Raw genomic sequence first — 20,012 nt, 5'->3', positions numbered from 1 at the left:
CATGTCCCCTGCATTGGCAAGCAGATTCTTAACCACTGCACCACCAGGGAAGCCCTAGTTCATCTTGTTTAATGTGTCGTTTAAAGCTTGTGTTTCCTTATTTATTTTCATTTTGGATGATCTGTCCATTGGTGAAAGTGGGGTGTTACAGTCCCCTACTATTATTGTGTTAGTCGATTTCCCCTTTTATGGCTATTAGCATTTGCCTTATGTATTGAGGTGCTTATATGTTGGGTGCATAAATATTTACAGTTGTTATATCTTCTTGGATTGATCCTTTGATCATTTTGTAGTGTATTTCTTTGTCTCATCTATTAATCTTTATTTTAAAGTCTATTTTGTCTGATATGAGAGTTTATACTCCATCTTTCTTTTTTTTGTGGTACATGGGCCTCTCACTGTTGTGGCCTCTCCCGTTGCGGAGCACAGGCTCCGGACGCGCAGACTCAGCAGCCATGGCTCACGGGCCCAGCCGCTCCACAGCATGTGGGATCTTCCCAGACCAGGGCACGAACCTGGGTCCCCTGCATCGGCAGGTGGACTGTCAACCACTTTACCAGCAGGGAAGCCCCTCCAGCTTTCTTTTGATTTCCATTTGCATGGAATATCTTTTTCCATCCCCTCACTTGCAGTCTGTATGTGAACTGGGTCTGAATTGGGTCTAGGTCTGAATTGGGTCTCTTGTAGACAGCATATGTACTGGTCTTGTTTTTGTATCCATTCCGCCAGTCTGTTTGTTTTGTTTGGAGCATTTTAGCCATTTACATTTAAGGTAATTATCAATATACATGTTCCTGTTACTGTTTTTGTAATTGTTTTGGGTTTGTTTTTGTAGGTCTTTTCTTTCTCTTGTATTACCTGCCTAGAGAAGTTCCTTTAGCATTTGTTGTAAAGCTGGTTTGGTGGTGCTGAATTCTCTTAACTTTTGCTTATCTGTAAAGGTTTTAATTTCTCCATCAAATCTGAATGAGATCCTTGCTGGGTAGAGTAATCTTGGTTGTAGGTTTTTCCTTTCATCACTTTAAATATGTCCTCCCACTCCCTTCTGGCTTGCAGAGTTTCTGCTGAAAAATCAGTTGTTAACTTTATGGGGATTCAGTTGTACGTTATGTGTTGCTTTTCCTTTGCTGCTTTTAATATTTTTTCTTTTTATTTAATTTTTGATAGTTTAATTAGTATGTGTCTTAGTGTGTTTCTCTTTGGATTTATCCTGTATGGTACTCTCTATGCTTCCTGGACTTGATTGACTGTTTCCTTTCCCATGTTAGAGAAGTTTTCGACTATAATCTCTTCAAACATTTTCTCAGACCCTTTCTTTTTCTATTCTTCTTCTGGGATCCCTATAATTCGAATGTTGGTGTGTTTAATGTTGTCCCAGAGGTCTCTGAAACTGTCCTCAATTCTTTTCATTCTTTTTCCTTTATTCTGCTCCCTGGCAGTTATTTCCACCATTTTATCTTCCAGCTCACTTATCTGTTCTTCTGCCTCAGTTATTCTGTTATTGATTCCTTCTAGAGTATTTTTAATTTCAGTAATTGTGTTGTTCATCACTGTTTGTTTGCTCTTTAGCACTTCTAGGGCCTTGTTAAATGTTTCTTGTATTTTCTCCATTCTGGCTCTGAGATTTTGGATCATCTTTACTATCATCACTCTAAATTCTTTTTCAGGTAGGTTGCCTATTTCATCTCCATTTATTTGGTCTTGTAGGTTTTTACCTTGCTCCTTCGTCTGTAACATATATTTTTTGTCTTTTTTTTTAATTTATTTTTTGATGCGTGGTGCTGTATTCCTGTCTTACTGGTTATTTGGCCTGAGACGTCCAGCACTGGGGTTTGCAGACAGTTTGATAGAGCTGGGTGTTGGTGCTGAGATGAGGAACTCTGGTAGGCCTCACTCAGATTGATATTCCTTGGGGTCTGAGGTTCTCTGTTAGTCCAGCAGTTTGCATTCGGAGCTCACACCACAGGAGATTGTGTCTGACCTCCGGCCTGGGAACCAAGAAACTGCAAGCTTCGTGGTGCAATAAAAAAAAAAAAAAAAAGGAAGAAAGAAAGAAAAAAAGGGAGCAGTACAATGTCAGAGAATAAAAAACAAAATGAAATCAGAAAGATAAAAAATATATTAGAAAAAATAAAACTATAATTGAAACAACTGCAACAAGGTGAAATAAAACCACAGCAAAAACAAGAAAAGAGAAAGGGGGGGTGGGGCAGCGAGCCAAAAGGAGAGATCACTAGCAAAGTATAAAGAATAAAAGTTAGAATAATAAAAGATTTATTAGGAAAAATAGAAATATAAAAGAATCAACAGTGAATCAGCAAGGTGAAACAGAACCTCAATGTAAAAGAGGGATAAAGAAGAGAAAAAAAAAAGGCCTAGGCTATGGGGGCGGAGTTTAGGTAGGGGGTGGAACTTAGGTGGGGGCAGGGTTTAGGGTGGGGTGGGTCCTAAGCGGGTGGGGGGTGATGTTTGAGCATGGGGCGGGGCCTAGATGGGGCTACGTTTAAGCGTGGGGCGGGGCCTCTGCTTAGGACCTGCACAGAAGGGGAGAGGCAGCACCTTGAGAGGAGGGCCTCTGGAGTGTGGGGTTCCGGAGTTTGGAGATAGGGCCCTGAGTGAGGGTGTGTGAGTGGGGTTTAGGCCCAGCTCTTTGGAGGGAGTCTCTGAGTGTAGAGGTAGGGCCCGGGGTGGGGGTGTAAGGGTGGGGTTTGGGCTCTGCGCAGCAGAAGGGAGGCTCTGAGGCCAGAGAATTAGGCCTGGGAGACCAACAGGCTTCCTGGTGCCTAAGTGGACAGGGAAAGCACTGGCCTGGTTCCCTTCTGTTCCTTTGTGCCCCTCCCCCACTGTCTCCCCCAGGGTCTCCCCTGTTGCCCCTCAACTCCTAACCGTGGGTGGATCCTGCTGGGTCTAGGAACTCCTTCCCTCCCCCAGCCACCCCTTGGGGTGCTGTCCCGGAGGTCCGGCCTTTACATTTGCTCTCCCTTACCTCCTTCCCACTCCCTCAGGACCCACCCAGCTGGAGGGGGCCTAGGTGGGCAGAGGATCAGGCCCGGGATCTCAACAGATTCCTGGAGGGTCCAAGTGCACAGGGGAAACCTGGCCACGCTTCTTTTTGATCCTCTGCCCTCCCAGTGGTTCCCCAATTTATCCCTTCCCCTCCCCCAGCTGCCCCTCAGGGGCACCATTCCCATCTGGCCTCCACTTCTCCTCCCCCTTCACTCCCCCAAGCCTCACGTCCTACCTGATCACTGGGGTTTCCTCCTGTCCCCTTAGGTGTCTGTGGTCCCCCGGGGTGCCAGGTAGGTGCCCTAGTTGTGAGGAGATGCGAATTATGCTGCCTCCTACTACGCTGTCTTGACTCCGCCCCACCAGACTTTATCATTTTTATATGTCTTCATGATTAGTATTTTGATAACAACATCTGAGTTTCTTGAGGTAACATGCTATAATGTACTTAACCATGGCCTTGTCTTTACGTATCTAAGTAAGTTAAGTCACCTTATAGGTTATAGGGTAATGAACATATTTGTGTGTAACACTTTTCTTCTTTTCAGTGATTGTTCAGGATAAATTCCCAGAAGTGGTATCACTTTGTTTGAGAAAGCACATCTGTACGGGTTATGACACAGTGCCTTGATTATTTCAAAAGTGTTTTATAAATTTACATTGTAACTGGCCATATATAGATACATCAGCTTTACCATAGTTGCAGAGCTGTATCTGTTTTGGAAAAGGAAGTTCTTAGGAAAAGATTAGGGCAGGAAAATAATTTATCTTTTGTTGTTGTTGTTATATGGAATGTTCTCTTTCAGCCATTTTGAACAACCGCAAATTATTCAGGTTCTCTCTGTCTAGTTTTGTGTTCTGGATTGTTTGGATTGTTAACAGCCTGTTTGCACATCTCAGTGGGAGGCTAACCTGAATGTTGGGAGATGTTAATCATCATAAATTATGACCAGCATAATCAGCTTCACACAAATTGTGTAGTACTTTGTGTTTAGAATCAGCAGAATTATTTGATAAGTTGAGTCAAGCCAATTCAGTTAGAGAGTCTAAGGTTGACACTTGCTGACATTTTCCTTTAAGGAGCATGCCTCCTGGGTGGTATTCCAGTTTGTTTCTCTCTTTCTTCTAATGGTTGGGTTCTTATTAGAGTAGAGAGGTCAGGTAAAATGTGTCCTAGTCAGCAGTGATGTTTATCGGACTTTATTCTCAGATCATGGTTATATAAAAAATAAGAGACAGTAACTAGTGAATGAGTGTCCTTTTTTTAAAAAATAAATTTTATTTATTTATTTTTGGCTGTGTTGGGTCTTCGTTGCTGCACGGGCTTTTCTCTGGTTGTGGCAAGTGGGGGCTACTCTTTTTTGTGGTGCGCAGGCTTCTCATCGTGGTGGCTTCTCTTGTTGTGGAGCACGGGCTCTAGGTGCACGGGTTTCAGTAGTTGTGGGTCGCGGGCTCTAGAGCACAGGCTCAGTAGTTGTGGCACACAGGCTTAGTTGCTCTGTGGCATGTGGGATCTTCCTGGACCAGGGCTCGAACTCGTGTCACCTGCATTGGCAGGCAGATTCTTACCACTGCACCACCAGGGAAGTCCCAGGTCCTTTTAAAAAAATTTTATTTTTTCTCTCTGGGTCTTGTCTAAGAAATAGTTGACTACTCCACAATTACAAAGATTTTTCACCTATGTTTTCTTCTAGGACTTTTATAGTTTTAGCTTTTACATTTAGATATATATTCCATTTTGAGTTAATTTTTTGTCTATAGTATGGATTACCAGTTCTAGTACCATTTGCTGAAAAGGACTGTTGATGAAAATCAATTGAAAAATTGATTTGTGGATCTATTTCTGAATTTTCTATTATGTTCCATTAAATGAGCTTGTTGGGATTTTTATTGGGATTGTCTTGAATCTATCAAGTTGGGGAGACTTGATATCTTACTTTCTGAATTAGATTGCTATTATTTTTTTCTTTATTCTTAGTTAGAATTCACCAGTGATTAATGTCAGATGGCCTTGGGTTTTCTTTATGGAGGGGTTTTTAATTAGAAATTCAAATTGTTTAATAGATGTAAGGCTATTCAGATTTTCTGTTTCTTCTTGTCTCAGTTTTCATAATTTATGTTTTTCAGTGATTTTTTTGTCTGTTTGTTTCAGTTAAGTCAGTGTTTCTCAGTCCTTTTTTCATTACTGTTCCCTGAAGGATCCTTTTTAGACTTTGTTTTCCTAGCCACCACTGTCCCCATGAAATTTTAATACCACAGATAATGCTATATATCCTGTTTATGTACTGACTTATATATCCATTTTTTATATGTAAAGAGAGTAAGATTATTTTGGACTTCCAAGAACCAGTTTTTGTCCACTTGGGGATGATATCATGCCTATTGAGAATGAATGATCTGGTTTGTCAAATTTATTGGCATAAAATTGTCCACAATATTCCCATATTATCCTTTTCATGAGTGTAGAATCTGTAGTATTACATCCCCTCTTTTATTATTGTGTTGTTAACTTACATGTTTTCTTTTTCTCCTTCATCAGTTTAATTAGAGTTTTATAAATTTTATTGACCTTTTAATGGAATCAATTTTTGGTATTAATTTTTTTTTTATCCTGAAGCTTTTTAAAAATTTTATTTATTTATTTATTTACTTAATTTTGGCTGCATTGGGTCTCCTTTTTTGTGTGCGGGCTTTGTCTAGTTGTGGTGAGCAGGGGCTACTCTTTGCTGTGGTGTGTGGGCATCTCATTGCGGTGGCTTCTCGTTGCAGAGCATGGGCTCTAGGCATGTGGGCTTCAGTAGTTGTGGTGAGTGGGTTCAGTAGTTGTGGTGAGCAGGTTCAGTAGTTGTGGCTCGTGTGCTTTAGAGCACAGGCTTAGTACCTGTGGTGCACAGGTTTTGGTGCTCCGCGGCATGTGGGATCTTCCCAGAGCAGGGTTGAAACCGTGTCCTCTGCATTGGCAGGTGGAATCTTAACCACTGCACTGCCAGGGAAATCCCTAAATTTTTTTTTCTTTTTTTAAATTTATTTTTGGCTGCATTGGGTCTTCCTTGCTGCATGCGGGCTTTCTCTAGTTGTGGTGAGCAGGGGCTACTCTTCGTTGCGGTGCATGGGCTACTCATTGTGGTGGCTTCTCTTGTTGCGGAGCATGGGCTCTAGGCACATGGGCTTCAGTAGTTGCAGCATGGCGGCTCAGTAGTTGTGGCGTGTGGGCTCAGTAGTTGCAGCTCGTGGGCTCTAGAGCGCAGTCTCAGTGGTTGTGGTGCATGGGCTTAGTTGCTCCGTGGCATGTGTGATCTTCCTGGCCCAGGGATTGTACTGGTGTCCCCTGCATTGGCAGGTGGATTCTTAATCACTGTGCCACCAGGGAAGTCCCTTTTTTTCTTTATTGTATGCCATCTTCTATTTCATTGATTTCTGCTCTTTATATTTCTTTCTTTCTTCTTACTCTGGGTGAATTTCACTTTTCATTTTTTGGTTTTTTAAAGAGGAAAGCTTGGATCTCTTATTTTAAACTTTTCTTCTTTTCTAATACGATCATGTATAGCTATACATTTCCCTGTAAACATTGTGTTAGGTACCTTCCACAGATTTTGATATGTTATGCTTTCATTCTCATTAAGGTCACTTCAGATTCATTTGGGTGAATTTTTTATGTTGAGATTCAATTTTAGGGATCCTTCATCCTTATTGATTTTATTTTACTTTTTAAAAATAGGTTTAACCTTTACCTGGTTAAGTCAAGGATATACAAAAAGGTATATGCAAAGAAATGTCACTCCCTCCCTACCCCTTCCACTTTTTGCCCAACTACCTATATATAACCACGTGCATTAGTTTCTAATTTTTCCTTCCTGTGTCAGTCTTTGCAAAAAGTAGCATACTGTATACTCTTTTGTGTTTTTTTTAAACTTAATACCGTATCTTTGAAATCATTCTGTTCCCAGACCATAGATACCTTACTTATTCTTCTTTACAGTTTTATGTATGTATACCAGAGTTTATTCAAGCAATGTCCTATTGTAGTCATTATGTGGACTCTGGTGTTTTGCAAATTCAAACAGTGTTGCAGTGAAAAATATAGTGCATATTTACTTTTTAAAAAAATTGGAAATATATCATTAGAGTAAATTGCTAGAATTGGGATTGCTGTTTCATATATGTAGTTTGTTAGACATTGCCAAAATCCTCTCCATAGGGAATATACAAAATGGCAATATTCTTATTTTTTTTATTTTGGAGTAAATGTTGTGTTAGTTTCTGCTGTACAATGAAGTGAATCAGCTATATGTATATGTATATCCCCTCCCCCTTGGACCTCCCTCCCACCCCCACCCCCCACCCCCCTCATCTAGGTTGTCACAGAGCACCGAGCTGAGCTCCCTGTGCTATACAGCAGGTTCCCACTAGCTATGTATTTTACACATGGTAGTGTATTTATGTCAAACCTAATGTCTCAATTCATCCCAGTGTCTCCTACCCCCCATGTCCACATGTCCGTTCTCTACATCTACATCTCTGTTCCTGCCCTGCAAATAAGTTTATCTGTACTGTTTTTCTAGATTGCACATATATGTGTTAATATACGATATATGTTTTTCTCTTTCTGGCTTACCTCACTCTGTATGACAGACTCTAAAATGGCGATATTCTAATTCTGTCATTTCTATTTATTAGCTGGAATAATTCTTTAAAGAGAAACTTCTTTTCATCTGGTTGGTTACCCAGTAGTATAGCTTGTGTTGGAAGAGTAGAACAAAAGCTTGATTCTCTATCCTTTCATTTACCAGTTTTCAGAATAGTTGATTCACTAATATTCTTCAACAGTGACCAGTTAGTTGTTTTTTTTTTTTAAGTACTATTATAAACTCATAGATTTAGACATATTTAGTGTGTTTTAATTCATTGCATTCATTATCCTTATTGATGTTCCAGTGGTCCCATTTTTAGCCAGTGAGAACCTTTTTAAGTTGGCTCGTGAGTTCTTTTGATATGACCCTAGTTATATCGGATAGATTCATTGCTCACAGATATGATAGATATTCTAGTTCATCTTCTACATTTCATGCTACAGACTTGGAATCAACTATTTCTCTCCAAGGTAACCCAGTTGCTCTTAATGGGAAGTGGTGTTTGGAGATGAAATTCTGGTCGTTAGAAATGTTCTTTTCTACTGGGTAAATCAGAGGATTCTGAAGAGTAAAATTATTCTAGTTAAATGTTGAGCTTGAAGCAAATATGTATAAAGTGATATGTAGCAAAAAGCCCTGGAGTGGGAGTTAGTTCCTCTTATTTATTCATTCACCAGATATTTATTGAATATCTACCAGGTGCCAGGTACTCTTTTCTTGTGCTGGAGATACAACAGTGAACAAAAATAGGCAGAAACTCTGCCTTCATAGGAGTTCACAGTCTAGTTAACCCAGGATTCTTGTAACTGCTGCTACTGATCTTTGCCAGCACCTTACCTTTTGGGGCTTTCCTCATTTGTAAAATTATAAAATTGTACTAAATGGTCTGTAGTGTCTCTGCTTGAAAAGTTTAATAATTTTGTTTCTTGTCTACGTGCTGATTCAATGTTTGTGGTGTCCCTCTCTCTCTTTTCCCGATGTTCTTACAGAAATGACAGAAGAAGAACAGTTTGCTCTGGCTGTCAAAATGAGTGAACAGGAAGCTAGGGAGGTGAACAGCCAGGAGGAGGAAGAAGAGGAGCTCTTGAGGAAAGCCATTGCTGAAAGCCTGAATGTAAATATGCTATGTGGAAAAAGTTTGTGAGGATTCATCAGCAATAGTTTTTTATTTCTGCAGTGTTATGGCTGCATTAGGAACTAGTTATAGTAGTTCATACAGTTTTCAAGTAACAGATATTTCCCATAATAATTTTTAAGTCTGTGTTGAATTGTTGATGAACTCAATTTGAAGTGTTTTGTTAATTCTGTATGAAAGTTTTCCGTCTCACAGATTTTCAGTCCATAGCTTAAGAGAACCATAGTAGTTGGCAGCTTCTGAAAAGAGTTATTGAGTGTCAAGAAACCAAAAGGGAGCAAGATAAGCAAGATAGATAAAACTCCCTTGTTTTGTGGGGAGAGCAAAGGGAATGAGAACCAGAGGTGGGTTATGGAGAGAAAAAATGAGCAGTCTTAAAATTTTTCAAATATTTAATTGTGATTTGAATATGTGTAATTGAAATTATTTTAAATGTGAAAGATATTTGCCAGTGGCAGGTCGTGAGCCATCCTTTATGCCATTCACCTCTCTATATTAGAAAAGGGTTTAGTATAGTGTTCTAGTATAGCACTTTGCACATAGTAGGCATGCAGTACATGTTGTGGAATTCATTTGAATTGAGCATCTACGTTTTGGAGAGGAGAATCTCTTAGGGACGGTGGACTCCCTTTCTTGTCCTTTCCTGTGACCCTTCCTGTATAGCTGTCTTAATAATAAACCTGGTCTGGTGTGGGATCACTTGTTTCAGAGTTGCCGGCCTTCTGATGCTTCTGCTACCAGATCTCGACCTCTGGCCGCTGGACCATCTTCACAGTCCCACCAAGAGAAAACCACAGACTCTGGGACCACTGAAGGCATGTCTCCCTGTTCTGGCTCCTTCTCATCAAGTATAACCATATCACAGGGATATCATGCTGAGAGTAGATATACAGAAATGTCCAGAATCCCTTTGGTGGTATTAAAGAGGTTAAATCAGAAAGTAGTTGAGATCTCACTAATATCCAGCATACTTTTATCTCCAAGGAAAAGCCAACTTTTGGTTAAACCCAAAGAAGAGCCTTTTTTTACCCACTTTATGTAATTCTTGATAACTTACCAAGCCCTCTTAATAAAAAATGGTTTGTCCTTAGCCCTACTTTTTCTCAAATACCTACAGGCATATGGCAGCTGGTACCTCCATCACTGTTTAAAGGCTCACATATCAGTCAGGGAAACGAGTCTGAGGAAAGAGAGGAGCCTTGGGACCGCACTGAAAACACTGAAGAGGAGCCGGTCTCTGGCAGCTCAGGAAGCTGGGACCAGTCAAGCCAGCCAGTGTTTGAGAATGAGAACGTTAAATGTTTTGACAGATGTACTGGCCACTTGGCTGAGCGCACACAGTGTGGGAAGCCACAGGAAAGTACTGGGAAGGGTTGTGCTTTTCACAAAGCTGCCCAGGGTAGGGGGGACACATCTAGGCACTGTTTGCCTACCCCAGCAGATGCCAAAGGTCTCCAGGACATTGGGGGCACTGTGCACTACTTCTGGGGTATTCCATTCTGCCCTGCTGGAGTAGACCCTAACCAATATACCAAGGTCATTCTCTGCCAGTTGGAGGTTTATCAAAAGAGCCTGAAAATGGCTCAGAGGCAGCTCTTAAAAAAAAAGGGGTTTGGGGAACCAGTGTTACCTAGACCTCCTTCTCTGATCCAGAATGAATGTGGCCAAGGAGATCAGGCTAGTGAAAAAAATGAACGCATCTCAGAAGATATGGGAGATGAAGACAAAGAGGAGAGGCAGGAGTCTAGGGCATCTGTCTGGCACTCAAAAACCAAGGATTTCCAAGAAAGCCCAATTAAAAGCTTGAAAGAGAAACTTTTGTTGGAGGAAGAACCAACAACCAGTCATGGTCAGGTAAGGGTCAGTGATGCTGTAATTAAGGATGATTAAAGAAAGGATTATTTTAGCTATCTGTTCTTTTTGTGTTTTTGCCCCCCTGATTTTTAAAGTAGTATATGCTCACTGTGGAAAATTAGGAAAGTACAGAAGAGTGTAAAGAAGAAAAAATTGCCCATAATCCCAGCACTAAGAGGCAATCATTATTATTTCTGTGCATATAAAAATACTTTTTTCTTTTTAATTTTTCAACAAAATGAAGGCTCTTCTGTGTAAACTTTGTTCCTTTCCCCTATTTAATAGCTTATCTTTGATCTTTTCCTATTATGTATACTTGAAAACATTATTCTATCAGATGGATATATCATAAATTTATTTTTTGTTTTAAAATATGTATATCTAAAAAGTTAAGGTTTTGAATAGGTAATAATGTTCAACTGGCTCAAAATTCAAAAAGATATAAATAAAAAGTTTGTCTCCTATCCCCATCCCCAGCCAACCAGTTCCCCTCCCTGGAGTCAACATTTATTACTAGTTTCTAGTGTATCCTTCCAAGATATTTCATGTAGTACAAGCAAATGTGTATACATATTCTTTTCCTCACTTTTTACACAGCATATTCCACATTATTCTGCACATTGCTTTTTTCATTTACTATCTCTGTGAGATCATTCTATAATAGTGCCTAAAAATTTTCTTCTTTTTGGGCGGGGGTGAGGGGACTGTGTAATATGTCATGTATGGATGAGTTTATCTAGCGCCCCTATTGGTGGACATTTAGGTCGTTTCCAAAATAATAGTTACAAACACTACTGCAGTGATTATCGCTCTTTTTTTTTTCTTAATTGGAAGAGGATTATTACTCTTGTGCATAAGATGTTTCATCTACATGGGAGATTTTGTAGGATAACTTCTTGTTGATATAATTGGTGAATCAAAGTATATATATATTTACAATTTTGCTAGCTGTTCGTAAATTGCCTTCTGTAGAGGTTGTATGAGTACCAGCTTCCCCATACCCATACCAGTACAGTATTATCAGGACTGTACTGCCAGTCTGAGAGATGAAACATAGTATCACAGTCTTTTTTTTTTTTTGGCTGTGTTGGGTCTTCATTGCTGCGCACGGGCTTTCTCTAGTTGTAGCGAGTGGGGGCTACTCTTTGTTGTGGTGCGTGGGCTTCTCACTGCTGTGGCTTCTCTTGTTGCGGAGCACAGGCTCTAGGCACATGGGCTCAGTAGTTGCGGCACGTGGGCCCTAGAGCATGCGGGCTTCAATAGTTGTGGTGTGAGGGCTCAGTAGTTGTGGCTCGTGGGCTCTAGAGTGCAGGCTCAGTAGTTGCGGTGCCTGGGCTTAGTTGCTCTGTGGCATGTGGGATCTTCCCAGAGGGATCGAACCCATGTCCCCTGCATTGGCAGGCGGATTCTTAACCACTGCTCCATCAGGGAAGTCCCACAATGCAGTCTTAATTTTCACTTTTCTCCTGTGTAGTTGAGACCTATTTGTATTTCCTTTTCTGTCTCTTTAGATCTTATGGGCATTTTTCTTTTACCGTAGTCTTTTTCTTAGTGGCTTGTAGGCACCCTTTATGTATTAGGGGAAGTGGTCCTTTGTGTTAGGAAATGCAGATAGTTTTCCAGTTTATTTTTTCCCTCACATAATGGTGTATTTCTGATTTTGCTTTTGGTGATTTTCAGTAATTTACTGAAAACAATTCCCTGTTTGGAGACATTTAGGTTGCCTTTTAAGTCTTTTTCTGAGATATCTAGATAATATTATATAGATATATAAGTTGCATATGTAATAGAGTAAGCTTATATTCTATCTTTTCTATTTTTTCTCTAAGTATTATAAAAACAATCATATAATTACGAATTCTTTATAAACTAATTTTCAAGAGTATTCTGTTTTATTACTTTACTATTTTTTGTCACTGTTTCTGTTATTGGACTCTTAAGTTTTTGGTTTTGTTTTGCTAATATCCTGTTCTGTCTCTTTTATGATAAGGGTTCAAGATATGGTAGCTATGAGAAATTTCATAGCATTGTGTAGAGAGCATGGATTTGGAGTTTGAATTTTGACTTTAGTGTTTTAGTGACTCTGCCTTTGAGAAAGCCATTTAGCCTCTGAATCTCAGTTTAAAAACATCTGTAAACATCTGTAAAATGGGAGTAGTAATTCATATCTTTCAGTAGTTTTAATGATTAAAGTGAATTATGTGAATGTCTAGTATAATGCTTAGGAGATTATAGCCACTCAGTAAATGGTAGTTTTCTCTAAGGGACCAGAAGGTTATTCATTGAGAATATGTATGGAAATTATTCTTCCCTAACAACCTTTTTCATTCACATTCTAGAAACATAGCTATGTGGGAGGAGAAAACATTTTTCTTAACAGTTCTTCTAGTGACTTGCCTCTTTTCCAAAGGAAAGTTAGGTTATGCTTATAACATTTTATTTATTCATTGTGATTCAGAGATACTTCCTCTTTTTTTTTTTTTTTTTTTTTTTCTTTGCGGTATGTGGGCCTCTCACTGTTGTGGCCTCTCCCGTTGCGGAACACAAGCTCCGGACGCGCAGGCTCAGCGGCCATGGCTCAGCTCTGCGGCATGTGGGATCTTCCCAGACCGGGGCACGAACCCGTGTCCCCTGCATCGGCAGGCGGACTCTCAACCACTGCGCCACCAGGGAAGCCCGATACTTCCTCTTAAAAGAATAAAGTAACTCCACAGAGTGAACACTTAATGATTTACTGTAATTCAAGTCATTAGCTTGAAAGATCCCAGGGGCCAGAGTTCTAGAGCATAGACTTGTGTCAGGTTCTGAGGTTTGAAAGCAGTGCCTTTAGAATAGTCTGGAAGTGGTTAGAACCTAGTGGCTGGCCTTATTAGGTTGAAGTTCTCTAACTTCATGAACAGGCCACCAAATACTACACATGGTATTATTAATTGGTACTGTTTGGCTATAACAAACTAAATCAAGCTAGCTTAATTAAAAAGAGGACTTCATCATAAGGAAATAGGGTACCTCATAAATTCTGAAACAGAATGGTAAACCAAGCCTGGATAAGGCACTAGGTCTGGAAGATTCGTCTGTATCTCGTAGTTATATTGTGTCTGCTTCATTTTCCTCCCTGCAAACTGGCTTCCTTTGCTTCTCTGTTTCATGTGGTAAGTGGAAGATATTGATCCTACAGTTCCCAAAGGTTAAATACAGGTTACAGGAGATTTATTCTTTCCCAGTTCCAACTTCAAACTTCTAGGAAATGACTTATGGCCCATTTAGAGTTAGTAGCCATCCCCAGCCCAGTTGTCTGTGGCCCAAAGCGGGTATGTTCCAAATTGTACAAATGGCTGTGAGCCCACTGCTATCCTGCAGTGCGAGGGGTGAGGAACAGTCCTCAGTAAAAGGAGACCAGGTAGACAACCTAGTAAATATTCAGTTTAGTCATTAACATTATTTTTAGAAATCACTTAGAACTATTGAAAAATGCAAAAAAGTGTAAAGAACAAAGTTGAAAGTATCCACAGTCCTACCATCCAGTGATGTATTCCTTCATCTTTTTTTCTATGCCTATTTTTTTGTATGGTTTATATCATATTACTATATTTTTATATTTTTAAGTTAACATTATGTAAACTTTCTTATGATGTTAAAATTATAGATCTCATTTTTAATTACTATAATATTTTGGCTTATAAGTTTATGGTAATATTTAAATCATTTTCCTATTGCTGGGTATTTCAGTTTTGTGATTAACATCTTTCTAAGTAAAACTTTTATTTATTTAAGATTAGTGTCTTTAAACAAACATAGTAAGGTGGATAGCTAGTGGGAAGCAGCCGCATGGCACAGGGATATTAGCTCGGTGCTTTGTGACAGCCTGGAGGGGTGGGATAGGGAGAGTGGGAGGGAGGGAGACGCAAGAGGGAAGACATATGGGAACATATGTATATGTATAACTGATTCACTTTGTTATAAAGCAGAAACTAACACACCATTGTAAAGCAATTATACCCCAATAAAGATGTTAAAAAAAAAAAGATTAGTGTCTTTAGAGATAGGGAGCCAGAAAAATGCTGGGTTAAAGAGTTAGGAACATAAAAAAAAAAAGACCTGCTATTTACTGCTAAATTGCTTTTAAGAAAGATTGTTCAAATTTTTACACTCATTCCTTCCAGCAATGTATGAGAATGCCTAGTTCACTGCAGCCTTGCTAATGTAGAATAGCATCTTTAAAAAAACAAAACAGAGAAATCAACTTAACTAATTTTATAGGCAAATAATGAAGGTCTTGCAATTGTAATTTCTTGTCTTATCTTGGTCTTTTGCTTTCAGGAACTGTGGGTAGAAAGAGTTTGTGTTTGTTACACATTTTCTGTTGATTATGGCTTTGCTGGAACTGTCCACATTTGAGACACCTTGGTTGATAGAGATAGCAAGAGAGTCCCAGAAATAGGGACTCAGAGAAACATTCACCCTGGGGCAAATTGCTTAGGTTATAAAAACTTGACATAGACTGAACAGCTTGGATCAGATGATAACTGGTTTCTGGCATCACTGCAATTATAGGGCAGTTGTTAATGAAGATGGAGAGGTCATCTTGATGGCTGTACAGCAGGTAGAGGAGGGTTAGTATATTGATGTGGTCCCTACTTTTTAGGGTCTGATCCTTAATTTTTCAGTCCAGGTACTGGGATTTCTTTCTTAGAAATGACCAGATTCTGTGGGAATGTGAGAACTGACTTTGATTAACCAAATTTCAAGCTGGTATGTGTACCAAATGTCAGTTTATTAATTTATTATGGAAGAGAGACATTTTCATTAACCAGAATACTCAAGCCCACCATCATACCTTTTTCTAGGATGAAGGAATCTGGAAGGCTGAAATAATAATCAGAAAATGGAAGTTTTAAGGGGTGATTCAACTAGTCTTTGGAAAGACCTGATAAGCTACTAGTGCCTGCAGCAGAGGACATTTCTGTGGTGATCAGATGATGTGTCTGTTAACTTTCACTTCCAGACCATGGTATTGAAGACACTGCTTGATTCTGTGTCTTTGGATTTTTCCCTTTTAGATTTGTTGCTAACTATCCCTTTCCATTAACATATTATTTGTTCAGGCAGAGTGCAATGTCTTGATTAGGCCACAGCTTCCTTGGTGAAAGTTACATTCCTGTCATGCTTCTCTGTTCACCTTGATTAGACTTGGATATTGTAATCAAATTTTGTCTGCTTGTTTTGCTGTGTTATTTTCATATTCTGGAAGAACCTTACTTTACCTGTCTTTAGATTACTGCCATTGAGGTATAAGTTTAGGAATTAAAAATGGTTTATTGAAATGAAGACAGTCTTGGGGGATTCTATGTTGACAATGGTTAGGAAGAAAATTATTTGACTAAACAACATAGCTGTAGTGGTTAGAGCATGGATTTTGGAGTCAGAAAGGCCCAGGCTCCACTTTGAACAGCTCTGTGATTTTGGGAAGATTATTTAACCTGTCAAAGTTTCACTTTCCTCATTTCTAAAATAAATTAATAGCTTCTACCTCAGAAGGTTCTTGTGAAGGTTAAAGGAGATAATACATGTAAAGGGATTAGCATAGGCCTGGCACATAATAGGTGTACAATAATTTTTTTAAAAAATTACACTGGGAAAAAGGAAGAGATATGTTTAGCCTGAGGTAGAGGTGGAGGTATCTCATAACTTATTAATCAGTACCTTGTTTGCTTCTGAAGCCAAAGGCTTATTAGTTGGCTAGTCATTCTAACAAGGTAAAATTCTGTTAAACGGACACCAGGTGTCAGTATTTACCTCTTTTTTTTTTTTTTTTTGAGATAGAAATAAAACTGTTTTGTCACCACTGAGTTCACACAGTCAGGTGAAGTATTTATTTCTGTTGTATTTTAGTCCTTTTGACAGTTTTGTTCGGCCCTCATTTGTCATAATGACTACATTCCCAATCATTGTACAGCTTTATCTTCCCTTTGACTGAAGGCTCATCTAGGCTATTCCTGTTTTTAGTATATTTCATCATTTACCTGAGTGGTATAGAGGTGCCTAACTTGTTTAGGTTATTTATATCCTGTTAGGAGACTCTGAAAATTTCAGCCAGTAGCTTTACATCTATTGGAATAAGCCTCACAGCCCAGGCACTTCCTCAGAAGTACCCGTAAGGCAGCAGTAGCTACTTTCTCCACACTCTGCTGTGCACCTACATTTAATGAGTTAACATTTGTACCAACTCTATTATTATTATTATTATTTTTTGCGGTATGCGGGCCTCTCACTGTTGTGGCCTCTCCCGTTGCGGAGCACAGGCTCCGGACGCGCAGGCTCAGCAGCCATGGCTCACGGGCCTAGCCACTCCACGGCATGTGGGATCTTCCTGGACCGGGACACGAACCCGTGTCCCCTACATCGGCAGGGGGACTCTCAACCACTGCGCCACCAGGGAGACCCCCAACTCTACTGTTAATCAAAGAAAATAATTTTTTTTCTTAGCCAGTCCCTATTTGTTACGTTTCTTAAAAGATATCTTTGTGGCCACATATTAAAACCATAGTGGCAGATTTTTAGCAAAAGGAATCTTTATAACCCTTTCTTTTGGATAGCCTATGTTATGGCTTGGTTGTGCAAGAGAGACTTCTTTCCACTGAGAACTGAACTTTTCTCTGTATCTCTTCCTTCCACAACAAAAGCTTCATAATTGCTTTTCTGAAATCATAATTCATTTGACTCACCAATTAATATTTATACATCTTACATTTTACACAGTGCATCATATATATTATCTTGTTTAATTCTCACAATAACACTCTGTGAGTCAATTGTTAATACTATTTTAAGATGAGGAAGCAGATTCAGATGTGACTTACCCAAGATTACAAAGTTAACAGCTGATTCACCCATGATTTAAATTCCAGTGTTCTGACTCCACAGGATATGTTCTTTTTATTTAAACTCACTGACTTTTGTAAAATGTTTTATTCTTATTACTAATTGCTGAGTGATAATGTTGAACAATTAAATTTTTTTTTAAAAGGAAGAGAAACCAGTTCATCTGTGCCTATATATTTAGGATGTTACATATTTCTTTGCAGTCTTCCCAAGGGCTGTTCGTTGAAGAAACTTCTGAAGAAGGAAATTCTGTACCTGCCCCACAGAGGTAAAATTATATGTCATTATGGGTCTGAATTCTTCTCTGATAGTACCAGAATAAAAGAGATGAACCACATGAGTGACACTGTATTGGAACAGCTTTCCCAGGGACCTTTTGGCTCTTTTATACACACAGCCTAGGAGAAATCATTATCTCCCAGTTCTCAAATATGCATCTTATAGAAGTCTAGAATATTAGGGTGGAAGAGATCTTAGAGGTTTACTTGTCTAATCCAACCGTCTTGGCACAAATTCCATCTGTACTATTCCTGAAAAGTGGTTACATCCTGTTACTCTCTCTTTTTTTTTTTTTTTTTTTTTTTTTGCGGTACGTGGGCCTCTCATTGCCGTGGCCTCTCTCGTTGTGGAGCACAGCCTCCGGACGTGCAGGCCCAGCGGCCATGGCTCCCAGGCCCAGCCGCTCTGCGGCATGTGGGATCTTCCCGGACCGGGGCATGAACCTGTGTCCCCTGCATCGGCAGGCGGACTCTCAACCACTGCGCCACCAGGGAAGCCCCATCCTGCTACTCTCTTAACTAACTATACTAGCTTCCTATGCCAATAAGAAGGGCTCTAGACTGATTTCTTCATGGTCCTAGTCCTTTCTCCCTTTGTTCCCTCTGCTTATGCTTATTTTATCTGCATATCTAAACCATACACATCTTTTAAGTCTGCTCTTAAGATTTGCATTCTCTTTGAAGCTTTTATATTTTTCAGGCCACACAGAACCTGTATCACCCTCACTCCTTATCCTATGCCACTTTTAATCTGATTTTGTCTCATCTTTCCTTAAATGGTTGTATTTGTATTACCTCCTCAGTTATTCTTGATGGTTTGATTGATGGGGTTACCTTCTTAAATCTTCTCACTTTAATAATATGCAGAGGTTGATTGGTTACAAACTACACTTATTGACTAGATCAGGCTTCCAATTACTTTTCCCTTTTATTGGTAGTTGACGTTTGAGGATTACTCAAGAGCTTAATTTTGTGTTAACTGACCTTCATCTCCCAAACAGCAGTTGAGACCCAATTGCCATTTGTCATTTTGTAATTTAGTTGGTGTTCTTAGGCTTTTGGTTAAGTTGATAGTACTAGGTATTTCTTCCTGAGCTAAAGAATATGGCTGTGGTTTGATTCTCCTGCTGTTAAGACAGTTTTGGAAGTGGTTTTAACCAGAGTAGGCCTTCTGCTTCCTGCAGGCCACTCTGCTTTGTTGTGGTGAGCCTTCTGCAGAGCAGATGTAGGTTTTAATAAATGATTATTCGCTTTGTCACCAGGAGAGAGTTGGAATTGCAGGCAATGCGGTTTGACTTCAAATTGATTAGCCCATTTTATAAATGTCAGCAAATTGTTTTGTGATGGACCCTTTGAATAGAGCTCTAATGTTACGTGCCGAATAAACTGTCTCTGGCTTAGGTTTATAACAAATGCTCTGTGTTTTATTTAGAGGGAGAAATCACTTGTGGTTTCCTATCAGGATTTAGTTATTTATCATGTATCAGTGGTGGTTATTCTCTCTTCTTTGTGGTTCTTGGTTGATGTGAGGATTTGTGTGTGTTTTTTTTGTTCTTTTTGTTTGTTTGTTTGTTTTGCGGTATGCGGGCCTCTCACTGTGGTGGCCACTCCCATTGAGGAGCACAGGCTCTGGATGTGCAGGCTCAGCGGCCATGGCTCACGGGCCCAGCCGCTCCGTGGCATGGGGGATCTTCCCGGACCGGGGCACGAACCCGTGTCCCCTGCATCGGCAGGCAGACTCTCAACCACTGCGCCACCAGGGAAGCCCGAGGATTTGTGATTTTAAGCGTTCTCTTGCATACTTGATCAGTCTAATCGTAAAGCTCTGTGAAGCATGATGGGGCTAGCTCAGATGCTCAGATCTCTTAGCCATGTGTTCCTATGTCAGGAAGAGATTGCACTCCATGAATAGGCAGGGTAAACCAGAAGGTTGCATGAGGGGTGCCATTCATAATTATGTTTTTCTCAGAAGAGATATTCAACTTGATTGGGCAGATTTTTTAAAAAAATAAATTTACTTATTTATTTTTAGCTGTGTTGGTTCTTCGTTTCTGTGTGAGGGCTTTCTCTAGTTGTGGTAAGCGGGGGCCACTGCTCATCGCGGTGCGGGGGCCACTCTTCATCGCGGTGTACGGGCCTCTCACTGTCGCAGCCTCCCTTGTTGGGAGCACAGGCTCCAGATGCGCAGGCTCAGTAGTTGTGGCTCACGGGCCCAGTTGCTCCACA

General features: G+C 39.9%; 1 protein-coding gene across 2 annotated transcripts in view; it reads left to right on the top strand.

The window, feature by feature from the left end:
• UIMC1 (ubiquitin interaction motif containing 1) overlaps positions 1-20,012 on the top strand; it is a 191,398-nt gene that overhangs the window by 119,376 nt on the left and 52,010 nt on the right. For both annotated transcript variants that reach the window (XM_065873423.1, XM_065873424.1), the window contains exons 4-7: positions 8,627-8,751; positions 9,482-9,587; positions 9,890-10,626; positions 17,712-17,776. In XM_065873423.1, coding sequence (XP_065729495.1) covers positions 8,627-8,751; positions 9,482-9,587; positions 9,890-10,626; positions 17,712-17,776 — 1,033 coding nt within the window. The remainder of the gene's footprint in view (positions 1-8,626; positions 8,752-9,481; positions 9,588-9,889; positions 10,627-17,711; positions 17,777-20,012) is intronic.

The sequence above is a fragment of the Phocoena phocoena genome, chromosome 3, assembly GCF_963924675.1.
Source record: "Phocoena phocoena chromosome 3, mPhoPho1.1, whole genome shotgun sequence".
NCBI classification, from domain to species: Eukaryota; Metazoa; Chordata; class Mammalia; order Artiodactyla; family Phocoenidae; genus Phocoena; species Phocoena phocoena.
Note: the sequence above shows the minus strand (reverse complement) of the source record. Positions and strands in the feature narration are given on the sequence as shown.